At 26.1% G+C, this 14,937-nt stretch overlaps 1 protein-coding gene across 2 annotated transcripts in view; it reads left to right on the forward strand.

Annotated features, from left to right (window-relative positions):
• LOC100204144 (E3 ubiquitin-protein ligase MIB1) overlaps positions 1 to 14,937 on the forward strand; it is a 66,572-nt gene that overhangs the window by 37,217 nt on the left and 14,418 nt on the right. For both annotated transcript variants that reach the window (XM_065814690.1, XM_065814691.1), the window contains exons 5-15: positions 6,477 to 6,604; positions 7,609 to 7,809; positions 7,967 to 8,043; positions 8,156 to 8,405; positions 8,573 to 8,626; positions 10,940 to 11,015; positions 11,106 to 11,230; positions 11,308 to 11,415; positions 12,448 to 12,496; positions 13,480 to 13,780; positions 14,233 to 14,452. In XM_065814690.1, coding sequence (XP_065670762.1) covers positions 6,477 to 6,604; positions 7,609 to 7,809; positions 7,967 to 8,043; positions 8,156 to 8,405; positions 8,573 to 8,626; positions 10,940 to 11,015; positions 11,106 to 11,230; positions 11,308 to 11,415; positions 12,448 to 12,496; positions 13,480 to 13,780; positions 14,233 to 14,452 — 1,589 coding nt within the window. The remainder of the gene's footprint in view (positions 1 to 6,476; positions 6,605 to 7,608; positions 7,810 to 7,966; positions 8,044 to 8,155; positions 8,406 to 8,572; positions 8,627 to 10,939; positions 11,016 to 11,105; positions 11,231 to 11,307; positions 11,416 to 12,447; positions 12,497 to 13,479; positions 13,781 to 14,232; positions 14,453 to 14,937) is intronic.

The raw sequence follows: 14,937 nt of genomic DNA on the forward strand, positions 1-14,937 counted from the left end.
CCTTTCTTAAACAATTTATTACATTATTAGTCAATACAGCATCCCATGACTTGACCAACATGCTCATAGCTTCAAGAATGTTGATATTTGGGGTTGTTTTACCAGCATCGATGTATTTTATCTGACGCCTCACAACATTCGTGCGATAAAAAGTCTTCAATGCCCTTATGACTCCCTGGTCCATTGGTTGCTTTTTGGAGGTTGTGTTTGGTGGTAAAAATACTAATTCAATTGCTTTGAGATTTTCAACATTAGGATGAGTTGGGCAGTTATCTATGATTAGTGCAACTTTTCTACCCTCAGCATTAAACTTTGAGTCAAGTCTCCTTACATAATCAGTAAAGATTTTAGAGTTCATCCAGGAATTATTTTGGGACTTGTACTGACAAGGTAGGCCTTTGACACCATTGAAACATCGTGGTTTTTCTGCTTTTCCGTTTATAAATATAGGCAGCTTTTCACCAACCCCATTTCCTGCTGCTAAGGCTGTTAAACAAACTTTGCTTAATTTTCCTCTTGCACATCATTCATCTTTTAGATGAAAGGGTTTGTCGGTGGCTGTTGATTAAATAAACCAAACTCGTCAGCGTTGTAAACATCTCTCAATTCATACCTTGAGAGGATAGTAAGAAAATGGGTTTGCTCCCAACTTGATGTCTTTTCTGCTGTACATGACCTTTCCTCGCCAGAAATAGTTCGAAAAACAACATTATGTCTATTTTTCCACCGATCAAGCCATTCTTCTGAAGCCTTAAAATCCGCAATGTTGAGCTCTTTTGCAAAACCTAAAGCTTTTTCTCTAATGATGTGTCCACCAATTGGTATATTTTGTTCATGTGCGCTCATAAACCATTTATATACAGCTTTATCAATGGAATCATGCTTTCCTAAACTTAAATTTTGTTTCTTTGATCCAAATTGACCTGACTCATACTTGCTAATTATGTTTTTTTTTATGCGTAATCCAGTAAGTTAAAGTGTTTTGAGGAACACTGAACTTTTTTGCAACATTTTTTTTAGTTAATCCTTTTTCTAAATCTTTAAGAGCAAGATATTTTTCTTTAATTGTCAGAACATTTTTCTTTTGTTTAGATGCCATGTTGAAACTTCTACCGCACTACTTTGCAATGTCTTCGATTTTTTAATTATATTTTAATAACATTATTTCGTTTATAATATTTTGATAACATTTAGTAACGTTATGTTTTGAAATGCAATGGAATAGTATCTTCAAACAAAGAAAAACTTTGAATAACTGACAGGGTTTTCGTCGAGGGGAGTAAAAAATTATTTCGAATAACTGAAATTTCGAATAACTCCGTGTTCGAATAACTGATGGGTATTTACATGGGTTTGTTAAGGAAAATTCTTGGGGAATTAAAATTTCTTCGAATAAGCGGGAAATTTGAATAAGTGCCAGTTCCAATAACCGGGAATTTACTGTGTATATATATATATATATATATATATATATATATATATATATATATATATATATATATATATATATATATATATATATATATATATATATATATATATATATATATATATTTAGATATATATATATATACATATATATATATATTTATATATATATATATATATATATATATATATATATATATATATATATATATATATATGTGCATGTGTGTGTTTATATTATAAATTTATAAACAAAGAAAATACAACTTTTTATGATACTAATAATTTCATGTCAAAGGCAATCTTACACCAATGGTAACTTATTAAATAAGAGGAATGAATTAGTATCTAAATGTAGACATAAAAGCAAATTTCTCCTTGCAAAATTCAAATGGGTGATTAAGCAATTGTTTTTAGATTTTTCTTTTTTTTTTGTTGTTGTTTGTTGTTATGACAACGTAGCACATTCCACTGGAACTTAATATTTTAACGTTGTTTTTTCAGTTTTTTTTACTTGTTTTACATGGCTGGTCATTGACTTTAGGCATGAAACTATTTGTACCATAAAATGTTGTATTTTCTTTGTTTATGAATTTACATATATATATATTTTTTTTGTTATTCATCTCCTCAAGGCCGAGAAGGCCACTATAGATGAGGAGGCTACTTAATAGTGGTTTATAACCCTCTCTCAACTCTATAACTCCGAAACACGAACCTTGACGAACAAGGCTGCTGCGGGGAGAAACAAGTTGAGCGCGGTACTACCAGGGACGTGGTGGGGATCGAACTTGGAACCTCTCGCTTATGAAGCGAGCGCTTTACCACCACACCACTACCGCATAATATATAATGCTCTATTAAATAATATAAATAAATTATATTTATTTATTATTGAGTACTCTTATAGGTACAAGAGTTTTTGTAATTTATTTCCAAATACAAAATATCATATATAATTAATATAATATAATTAATTTAATATAACATAATTAATATAATATAATATAATATATACATATATATATACATATATATTATATGAATTTTATATATATATTCATATATATATATTTATATATATATATTCATTTATATATATATAAATATATATATAAATGATATTTATATATATATATAAATATCATTTATATATATATATATATATATATATATAATGATATTTATATATATATATAAATATCATTTATATATATATATATATATATATATATATATATATATATATATATATATATATATATATATATATATATATATATATATATATATATATATATATATATATATATATATATGGAGTAAGATAATTACATGAACTAAAATTTTAAAGTAATTTAAAAAACCTTGAAAATAAAAAATTAATTTGCATTGCACGGTGGGCTAGCTATGGACAGAAGTCAAAATTTTGACATGATTAAATCTGTACACTATATACAATGCTCTCTATATATATCTAATTAAAGTTCTGCAATTATTTTATTATATTTGTTGTTAAATAGTTCTTAATCATCTTTCTGGGATGGCTTAATAATTTGGTGAAAAGTTTACATTTTTTTATAATATTGTTTAAATTGTTACACAGTTTTATTTAATTATTTTTGCATAACAACAGTATTGATTGCTATTTTATTACAATTTAACATTTAAAAGGTAATACTTTTTAAATTTTAAAATGTGATACTTGGCCACAGTTATGGATGCTAATATCATTTTTAAGGTGTAATAAATCAATAGATTTGTGTTATATCTATTAGAATAGATACAACACAAAAGTTTAATTTTAATAAAATTAAATGCATATTTTTTTGGGGTGGGTTAGGGCAGCAATCGAATGGTCATAAACTGTTCTTCAACATGTAAGGAAGCCAAAACAGTTGGTTTTATGGAAATAGACAGACGTGATCATGCTACGCATTGAGTACAATTTGGTTGCTATGGTACCAAATTTTACATAGCAACAACTTATTTTTACATTAACATTATTTTAACAGTTTTTTATTTGTGCTATGCACACTATATTAAATACTTGTATTAAAATGAGATTCACACTTCTTATGGAAGCCATAATTTTAATTGGTTGCTATTGGTACTTAATTTTTTAAATTATTTTTGCATAGCAACAGTATTGATTGTTATTTCATTACATTTTAACATTTAAAAGGAATACTTAGCCACAGATATGGATGGTAATGTCATTTTAAGCTGTAATAAATGAATAATAGAATTGGCATAACATAAAAGTTTATTTTATTTTTTAAATGTGCCAAAATTAAAAAAAAAGCCAAGCTTTTTTTAATTTAATATTTTTAGACATGGTGATCACAAAGTTGGATATTCACATATTTTTATGTGAAAATAATATAAGCATTTATAACTCTAAAGCTCATTAACAACTTTTAGGCTGTTTATGTTGCAAACTAAAAGTAGAAATTTTTTGTATCACTAGTGATAAATTAAATAAAGTCACCAAAGGATATAAAAAAAGATGGAGAATTGCATACAATATTAACACTGTATTTGAAAAAAAGTTCATGGGTTGGTTAAATGAAAATTAAATTGCTGTAGACAAAGAAGCACTACTGTCACTACCATTGCCCCCAGTTATTTACAGTTCCATGGGAAGGCAAAAAAGTATGATTTGAAAATACCAGCACAAAAACCAAGCATAAAAGTCTGGAACTAGCAGAGTCAAGAACATCAGAAGAGCTAATCTTATCTGCTATTCATCTTTTAAAGCAAGAAGGCAGGCCAAAAGATGCACAACTTCTAGGTCAAATGCTCAAAGCTGAGTTAGATGGGTTTTACTCAGTGGCAACGCCATATTCTCATAAAAATTCTTTAGCTATTTTACTAGATTGTAGGTTACCAAAGCAGGACTACTAAACACTAAAAAATGAAGCCAGACTGTTGGGTCCAACATTTATCCATCTTACAATTCTCTAAGAGATGAAAAAAAAACTGTATGCCAACAGAAACCCAAATCATAGTGTCGAACTATTCAGCTGAATTAATCTTCAAGCAACTTATGGTGAAAGACTCCTTGAAAGTGAACAAAGTATATTTCTCACATGCCTTGTTCCACTTGAACTCTCTTGTTTTGTTGATGGCTGTAAACAAATAATTTGTTACAACCATAAGCCATCTTCAATATTGAACTGTCATTCACTGTGTTTTAAGTTTATTAAAGAAACAACAGATGTATCAATAAAAGAAGAGTTTTTTTATTAGAAATACAAATCTTGAACTAACTCAATGTAATAACATCAGTATATTGCATATCATTGAAATAACCATGGTGGATGGTAAAGTTGCAACACCCTTATTAGTCGAGACCAATTCATCACAGTCCTGCTCAGTGTGTGGCAGCATACTTAAAGAGATGAACAATATTGAAAAAATGGTAGCAAAAAATGAAAATGCAAACTACTTTGGTCTACAGTATGGCTTGTTATCATTGCATGCATGGATTAGAACAATCGAATGCTGTCTTCACCTTGCTTTCAAATTGGATAACCAAAAGTGGCAGGTGCGTAGCACAAAAGAAAAGTTATCTGTAATAACAAACAAAAAGAATCCAAGATGCCTTTAAAAATTGTCTTGGATTAATTATTGATGTGCCCACATCTGGCGGTTCTGAGACATCCAATGATGGAAATACAGCTTGTCATTTTTTCTAATCAGAAAGTATTGTGGCTGAAATTTTAAAGCTAGATGTCCTACTGCTGAAAAAGTTGCATGTCATCTTCGCCACATTGTCATCAGCTCTACCAGTTAATGCAGATGTATTTCAAAAGTACTGCCTTGAAGTAAGTTTATTTGTTAATATTATTTCTATACTGAGCTGTGACTAACTTAGCTTTTGTAATTAAATGGTTGAGTGTCTCTCTTAGGTGACTCATTTGTTTGTACAGAGCTACCCATGGTATTACATGCCACAAAGTTTGCACAAGATATTATTACACGGCATGAGGTTGTGAGGAGAATGATCTTGCCTATTGGCATGCCCTCTGAAGAGGCACAGGAAGCACGAAACAAAGATTTCAAACCTTTCCGTGAAAACTACACACGCAAATGCAGTCATTCGAAAACTAACTATGATGTATTATGCTGACTTTTGTGCTCATCAGACCCAATAATCAGTAGCATAAGGAGGTCAAATTCTCTAAATTCAAAATCTCAACTCCCAGAAGGAGTTAGTGATTTGCTTTAGGCTTCGACTGTTGACCCAAAATATGATTTTTTATTATATATAATGTATGTATGTTTTATAAATTGTTAATGTGTTTCGAATTGTCAATGTTTTATTGCAATATTATAAGTTTTTATTATTAATGGCCTAAATCTTTACCTAAAATTAATTACTTAAATATGTAATATTTAATAGTTATTCAAAATAGGACAGTTGAAAATGCAATAAAAATTTATTCAAAAATCCATTTATCTGTGTGTAGCTAAGAAAAGTATCTGGTTGTTAAGCAATATATAAGCTATATCCATAGCAACTAAATTAAAAAAATTATGACTTCCATATAACGTATGACATCGTATTGGTACTCATGTCAAATTTAATGAATATAGTACTTGTAAAAAATCTGCAACTATCAAAATAGGTTATTGCTATGTAAATTAGGTATCCATAAAACTAGGTAACCATAGCAACCAAATGATAAATATCCCCTTCATAAGAAGAGCAAATCTCATATTAATGCACAAACTAATTTTAATGTATATAACACAAATAAAACATCTGCAACTACCAAAATAGGTTGTCGGTAAGTAAAATTAGGTATCCATAGCAACCAAATATAAAAATATTACTTTCATAAGAGGCGCAAACCTCATATTGGTACTTATGCCAAAATTAGTAAATAAAGACTTAATATTTAATTAGTTTATAATTTTATCCATTAAAAGTGAATTCTCTCTCACTGTGCATTGTCGAGGTTTATAACTATAGATATTTAAATTTTGACAGTTAAAATTGTAAAGGAATTTTGTTTAAGGTAAAGCTGAATTTATTTAAGGTGAGGCTGGCCGAAGAGGTAAAGTGGTTGATATTCAAAATTGGAGTGCTACTACCCCCCGTAGTGCTGCTTATGTTGCTTGGGATACAGGTGCAAAGAATCTCTATCGTATTGGTTTTGAAGGAATGGTAAATTTTATATCACATTTAAATTAGTTTTGATTAAATTTTGAGAAAGATGCTAATTGCAGTTTGAAGTATTTTATTTGTTTTTGAAGAAAAAAAAATTTTTTTTTTTTTAGTAAGTATCCTGATTGTTTAAGTTTCAAACAAGTTTATCATTTTTAAGATTGAAACCAGTTAATTGTTTTTAATTGTAATTGATAATTGAACCATTTTAAGTTTTGTTTTACAATAATCTGTCTATGTCTTCGGAGTTTATACAGATATTATCTCATTTATTAGAAAGTTTAAGCTCACTTTGCTTAATATAAATATTGTTTGCACTGAAAACTTTACTTCCTGTCTGGATTAAATTCATTTGTCTATGATAATGCATCTACAGTAACTTCCCTTCAAAAAGTTATCATTATGAACTAAAGAAGCATTAAACACCAACCAATTTTAGTTTTTTAATTATAGAGTTCCATAAACCAGACAATAGAATTTTTTTTTTCTGGTTACATTTTCTTTCTTTCGTTACTTTTTTTTAACATTTATAAAGAAAGGCTATAAAAGTCTTTGCATTTGATATAGCAAAAAAAATTTTTTTAAGGAGATTTTAATAAACTATGTAAATACTTTTTGAATACCATTTGTAAACAATTTTTATGAAGTTTAAAACAATTTAATTATAGACTATATTATAACAATTTTGTTATAGTTTAGAATAGATTTTGGAAAATTGAGGTGAAATTTTTGTTTTTTATTTTTTGATATCCATTTTGTGTCTAAAAAATTTTATGTAACAACTCTAAAGGCACTTGGTTTTAAAATTCAGTAGCAACAACAAAGGCATATACTTGGTTTTAAAAAACAGTAACAACAACAAATCAAATTAATAATTACAACAATAACAAGAATTATGTATAGATAACTAGATTTTTAATTTATAGTTTAGTAAAAATATTTCCATTCAAACAGTTGTATGTTGTTGTTTTTTTATTTCAAGCTTTTATATTAATTTTTTAAAGGTTGATTTGAAATGTATTTCTGATGCCAAGGGATCATCATTTTACAGAGATCATTTGCCTTTACTTGGAGAGAATTTAACAACTTCTCAATCAATGACCAAACATTGGAAGATAGGTGATTTTGTGCGAGTAAATCTCGATTTAGATATTGTGCAAACTCTCCAGCGGGGCCATGGAGGGTGGGCAGATGGTATGGTTGAGGTATACATCTTTTATTCTTGTTAAATAAATAGTAATTAGACTCTATTAGGTTCTTATTAAAAACAGGTTAGGTTCTTATTAAAAGCAGGTTAGCTTCTTATTAAAAGCAGGTTAGGTTCTTATTAAAAGCAGGTTAGGTTTTTATTATGTTTTCAAGGCAATGGGGAGCATTGGAGTTGTTTTTGGGTTTGATGAAGACAGAGATGTTATTGTTTCCTATGCCAGTGGCAATAAGTGAGTTTCATGAAATTTTTGAAATTTAAATATAAATTTAAAGTTATTGAATTTTAATCAGTTGTAGTTTTATAATTTTCAAAAAGTTTTTTTAGTTGTTCATTTTTTAAAGGTGGATATTTAACCCATCAGTTCTTACTTGTGGGATTTCAGAGAGTGATGGTCAAATAGATGCATTAAGTGAAGAAATCCGTTCATTGCAGTTCCTCATTCTAAGCAGTGGCATCCAGGATTCTAATGAAACTAATACATCATTTACAAAAAGACTTGCTGTTGGAGATATTGTGCAGATCTTAAATGATCAAGAACAAGTAAGCAATTTACAAATTGGACATGGAGAATGGACTGATGTTATGGTTGCTGTAAGTTTTAAGATATCATTAGTTAAATTTTTTTGGTTATTAGATTAGTTTTTTGTGCATTACATGTTTTTTGCTTGAGTAGTTTATGTTGATTTATTTTTTTGTTAAATGGTTTATGTTGATTTTTTTGTTTGTCGATCTTTTTAATATCTGTTTTTAAAATTAAGACCTTAGGGAAGATTGGTTGTGTTACTAAAGTTTATCATGATGGAGATTTAAAGGTGAGTTGTTATTATGATGGAGATTTGAAAGTAAGTTTATTTGAGAGTGATTTGAGAGTGAGCCTATATTACTTTGTATGGCTTTACTTTTCTTTCACACATTACCTTCATTCACTTTGGTTTGGATCTCTGAACTCTTTACATCTCTTTCCCTGCCACACCTTTAGTTTTCACTCTTTATACATCTCTGACTTCATTTTAATTTGCATCTTTAAATACTTCACACCTTTCTTCTTAACAGTATGGGGAAAACACAATATAAATAAATAAGTTAACTCTATTATTTACATCTTCTTTTTTTTTGCATCTACTTTGCAATGTAATTTTTTGCATTTACTTTTGCATCTTGAAATTCTTTACACCTCTTTTTCAATTTATTCAATTTGAATTGAAATGCAAGGATTTATTTTTTTTCTCAGATTTTTGACTCATTTAAGTAAATTATTTTTTCTGCACTATCTGTTTTTTATTTCTCACTAAAATAGTCTAAATTGACAGAATTCATATATCGAAGTTATAAATCTCTTTTTAGTTTGATTACTGTGAAATTACTATAAGGAATTTATTTATTATAATTTTCAAAATTTTAAAATTTCTTATTATAAACCTCTACAATACAAACAAATTTTTCACTTCAAGGCTTTTTAAATTGCTTTAAAATCTTACTTTATGTATAGTTATCTTAATTCATGTAAACTGCTCATGAAATATACAGAGATTTTAAATTTCAAGTATGCGATAAGTCTACACTTTTTTTACAAACTTTTAAGTTTTTACTTTTCTTTACACTTTACACAAACTTTTCAAGTCTCTATTATTTTTTAGTTTTTTTAAAGTCTTTTGTTTGAACAAACTAGAGAGATATTATAGAGACTTAAAAATAAAAAAAGAATGTCGTATCTTAAATAAAAACTATTTTTTTAAAGTTACAACCAAAATTCAAATTTATGTATATGTTTAAGTAAACATATATAAATTTAAATTTTGGTTGTAACTTTAAAAAAATAGTTTCTATTTAAAATTTAACATTCTTTTTTATTTTTTAAGCATAAATTTTATATATCTACTTGCTGTTCACAGTAGTATGAACAGCAAGTAGATATATAAGATTTATGTTTACTGTGAACAACAAGTAGATATATAAGATTTATGTTTACTGTGAACAGCAAGTAGATATATAAGATTTATGTTTACTGTGAACAACAAGTAGATATATAAGATTATGTTTACTGTGAACAGCAAGTAGATATATAAGATTTATGTTTACTGTGAACAACAAGTAGATATATATAATTTATGTTTACTGTGAACAACAAGTAGATATATAAGATTATGTTTACTGTGAACAGCAAGTAGATATATAAGATTATGTTTACTGTGAACAACAAGTAGATATATAAGATTATGTTTACTGTGAACAACAAGTAGATATATAAGGTTTATGTTTACTGTGAACAACAAGTAGATATATAAGATTATGTTTACTGTAAACAACAAGTAGATATATAAGATTTATGTTTACTGTGAACAACAAGTAGATATATAAGATTATGTTTACTGTGAACAGCAAGTAGATATATAAGATTTATGTTTACTGTAAACAACAAGTAGATATATATAATTTATGTTTACTGTGAACAACAAGTAGATATATAAGATTATGTTTACTGTGAACAGCAAGTAGATATATAAGATTATGTTTACTGTGAACAACAAGTAGATATATAAGGTTTATGTTTACTGTGAACAACAAGTAGATATATAAGATTATGTTTACTGTGAACAACAAGTAGATATATAAGATTATGTTTACTGTGAACAACAAGTAGATATATAAGATTATGTTTACTGTGAACAACAAGTAGATATATAAGGTTTATGTTTACTGTGAACAACAAGTAGATATATAAGATTATGTTTACTGTGAACAACAAGTAGATATATAAGATTATGTTTACTGTGAACAGCAAGTAGATATATAAGATTTATGTTTACTGTGAACAACAAGTAGATATATAAGATTTATGTTTACTGTGAACAACAAGTAGATATATAAGATTATGTTTACTGTGAACAACAAGTAGATATATAAGATTTATGTTTACTGTGAACAACAAGTAGATATATAAGATATATATAGATTTCAACAAAGTTAACAAGACAAGTTAGGTTTCAACAAGGTAAGCAGGACAACTCGGACTTCAACAAGGTAAACAGATTAAATAAGACTTCTAAAAAATAAACATTACAGGATAGTTTAGATAAGGTAAACATGACAGCTTTGATTTCACAATTTGTTATTTATAACTTTAGGTTGAAGTTAATGGAACAAGCTGGACTTACAATCCAAAATGTCTAAAAAGAATTAGTTCACGTGGAACAAACTCAGGTTTTCTTTCTTTTTTTTTTTTATATTATATTTTAATTATTATTTAATTGCTTTTTTATAATTAACTTTTAATGAAATTTGATTTTATAGCATCCAAAATTCTTAAATTCCTTGAAAGTCATTCGTCTAAAGACCCTGCTGAATTATTTGTTAAAGCTGCTGCAGAAGGCAATATTAAAAATTTAGAGGAGTTATGTCATTTTCCAAATTTTGATGTGAGAACATAAACTATTTATAAGTTATATCTTATCATATTTTAAAGTAGAGAAATAATACCCTTGTCTTATTTTAGATAAATGTTCTGTATGCAGGTCACACAGCACTTCAAGTTGCGTGTCAAAATGGAAAATTAGAAAGTATTAAATTTCTTCTCCAATTAAATGCAGATGTTGAAGTTGAAGTAATTTTTTAATTACAGCTTACTTTTTTAAATAAGTTTTAAAGATTTTAGCATAATATAATTGTTTACTATAGTTATATAAAACAACTATGATAACTATTATATAATGTATAATATTATATATGTAACTATTATACAATGTATAATATTATAAGGGCTCGACAAATCTGTGAATGTGTGAATGCATAAAACTGTCAAAAACAAAAGTCAAGTTTGCGAACTTTTTTTTAATCAAACATCAACGTTTGCTTAAAAAGTTAAAAAACAAATGCAGCATTTTTATATTTAAGTTTGTTATTGAATATTTATTTTACACTAAATAACATTGTTTTTTTGTTTTGAAAATTTGTAAAGAAACCAGCTATAACATTCTGTTAGCAGTCTTTGCGTAACTATTTATTTAAATTCAAGTTTTTTCAATAAATCTAGATGCAGTCTTTTCCATTTTAACCACAATATTTATCTTATTTAAATTCTCGAAATAAAAGTTATAGCATTTTTTTAATTGCAACCACTGCTTTTTTTTTCTATCAAAATTTTAAATCTTTAAATTAAGTTATTTTAAAAAGGAATATTGAAAAAAAAGCTTTTAATAAAAAAATTTTTTTTTTTAAAATAATTTTCTTACTACCTTGCACAATAAAACATTCATTTTGCGTTTTTATTTAATTATTTTATTTAAAATTAAAATGTTTGTTTTTCTATTTTTATTACAATTATTTAGTTTATTATTAAAATGAAATTTTTGTTTATTAAAATAGTAGGTAAAAATGTTTTAAAATTGCACAGTCTTATCTTTTTTTTACAAATGCCTACAGTCTTATCTGTTTTTAATTTTACTGCAAGCTTTTTTTTAAAAAAGCTTGCAGTAAAATTAAAAACAGATAAGACTGTAGGCATTTGAAAATAAATATTAAAATGAATGTCAATATTTGTCAAAAAAATTTGTAGAGCCCTGATTATTGTAAGTTTACTATAGTTATGTTTTTTTAAATAAATCTTCAAAAGTCATATATTGATTTATTTTTTAAGGATAATGATGGTGATAAAGCTGTCCATCATGCTACATTTTATGATGAAAGTACTTTATTTTATTATTTTTATTTTTTATAAAATTGATGTTAACCATTTATACCATAGATGTGGTAGATGTACGTTTGTTTATACACACATTTTAAGATTGCTTAATATGTGCTAATAAGTCAACTTCTGTAAGGTTTAAACTCCTCTATTAGGTTTGTATTACCATTTTATTATAACTTTTCATTCATTCATTCACTCACTTTTAAAATAAGTATAATTTCATCACTTTATTCATATAATCTTATATTATATAAATATAAGTTTATATTGAGTTCATAGCTATTTATCATTTTTTTTGTAATTTGTAATTTCATTCTTTTGTAATTTGTAATTTCATTCTTTTATTTATTCATTGAATTCGTAGCAATATCATGAAAAATGTTAACATGTCAATTTGATTTTATGTCATATGCAAAAACATGTTTACACTGATGTTTTGTACAAAAGTTAGATCACAACAGTATAGTTTATGACAAAATTATTTAAAACATGTTTACACTGATAATTTTGGAACAGTTTGTTTACAGCAGCTTATCCCTCTTATTTTTAGAACAGTTTAGTGAATTATAATTATTATTTGTAGAATATAGTTCAATTCAACTTGTTTACACTGTTTTGCTATTGTGCTATTTGTTTGTATATGTTTATCAAGTATTGGTTTTGTCTTTTTTTCAAATTTCAAATATTAGAAATCTTTCCAATCTTTTTTTTTTTTTTGGATTCACAAAAAATATTTCTTAAATTGTTTCGTTTTTTTTTTTTTGATTTCACAAAAAGGTTTTTCAAATACTTTTGATAAAAAAATTTTTTTATAAAATGCTTTGTATAAATCAGAAGTTTCCAGATCACTTTCTCCCTTACTTTTATTCTGTGAATTGTTAAATAGGGAATTTTTCATTAATATTTTTTGTCCTTTAAGACAAAACACTGCTGTTATTTATATTTTTTATCCTTTAAGATAAAACACTGCTGTTATTTAAGGTAGAACCTTTGCTTTGTTGAAGGAGGCAAATGCAGATTTGAACTCTCGCAATAAAAGACGCCAAACTGCATTACATGTTGCTGTAAACAAAGGTCACATAGGGAATATCAAAGCTTTGCTTGATGCTGGTGTTCATGTCAATTTGCAAGATTCTGAAGGAGATACTGCATTGCATGATGCTATTTCCAAAAAGCGAGATGATATTGTTGAGCTTCTACTTAACTCTGGTACAGATATTTCGCTGTCCAATAACAATGGCTTTAATTCATTACATCATGCAGCTTTAAGAGGAAATGTAAAGTTAGTAAGAATTTTTTTTTTTTGCTTTTATATGCATATATTTATATAAATAAAAAATTTCAATATATTGAAAAGATTTACAATTTCAATTAAAATAAAGAGTACAATTAACTTATTTGTCTTGAAGAAAATTAAGAAATTTTTATTTATTTATTCAATGCAATATGAGAATCCATATGATAATTACCTATGGTTTCCCCTATGTAATATATAATTAATATATATAAAATTATATATTGAAAAAAAAATTTTCATTCTAAATTGAAAATAAAGTTTTCTTATTTTTTCAAAGCAAAAAAAATCTTTGTTTATTGGTTATAAATATAACTACACAAACTACTGTGTTTCAAACAATTTTTTATAGTAACACAATTTAAAAAATATAGTTTTGATATTAAGCTATCTTTTTAAGGAACATTTTCATACCTTCATAAAATTTTTTATGATCATAGGGCAGTCCAACTGATGTTGGAAAAGAAAGATAAACCGTGGATTGTCAATGAGCAAAAAGATGATGGATATTGTGCCTTGCATTTAGCTTCATTAAATAATCATTTAGAGGTAGCAAAACTCTTAATAAAATTAGGACATACCAATGTTAACAATCAAAACACAAATTTACAAACACCACTTCATCTGGCTGTACAAAAGCAACATGAAGAAATCGTAAAGGTATTTATTTTACAACCGCGTATAATTGTAAAGGTATTTATAATACAACTATATATACATTAGGGTGATGACTTTTTGATTTTTTTCTCAAACATTATTTCCGGTAACACAAATGAATGAACTTTTGCCTATTAATAACTAAAATGACGTTTATTCCATTAAAATATTGAAAAAGGTCACACACAAACCACTTTAAAATGTTATTTATGTTGGCATTTTAGCATTTTATGTAATTGAATTAACAATATATATATATATATATATATATATATATATATATATATATATATATATATATATATATATATATATATTATATATATATTATATATTATATATATATATATTATATATTATATATATATATATATATATGTATATATATATGTATATATATATATATATATGTATATATATATATATATATATATATATATATATATATATATATATATATATTATATATATATTATATATTATATATA

The sequence above is a fragment of the Hydra vulgaris genome, chromosome 12 (assembly GCF_038396675.1).
Source record: "Hydra vulgaris chromosome 12, alternate assembly HydraT2T_AEP".
NCBI classification, from domain to species: domain Eukaryota; kingdom Metazoa; phylum Cnidaria; class Hydrozoa; order Anthoathecata; family Hydridae; genus Hydra; species Hydra vulgaris.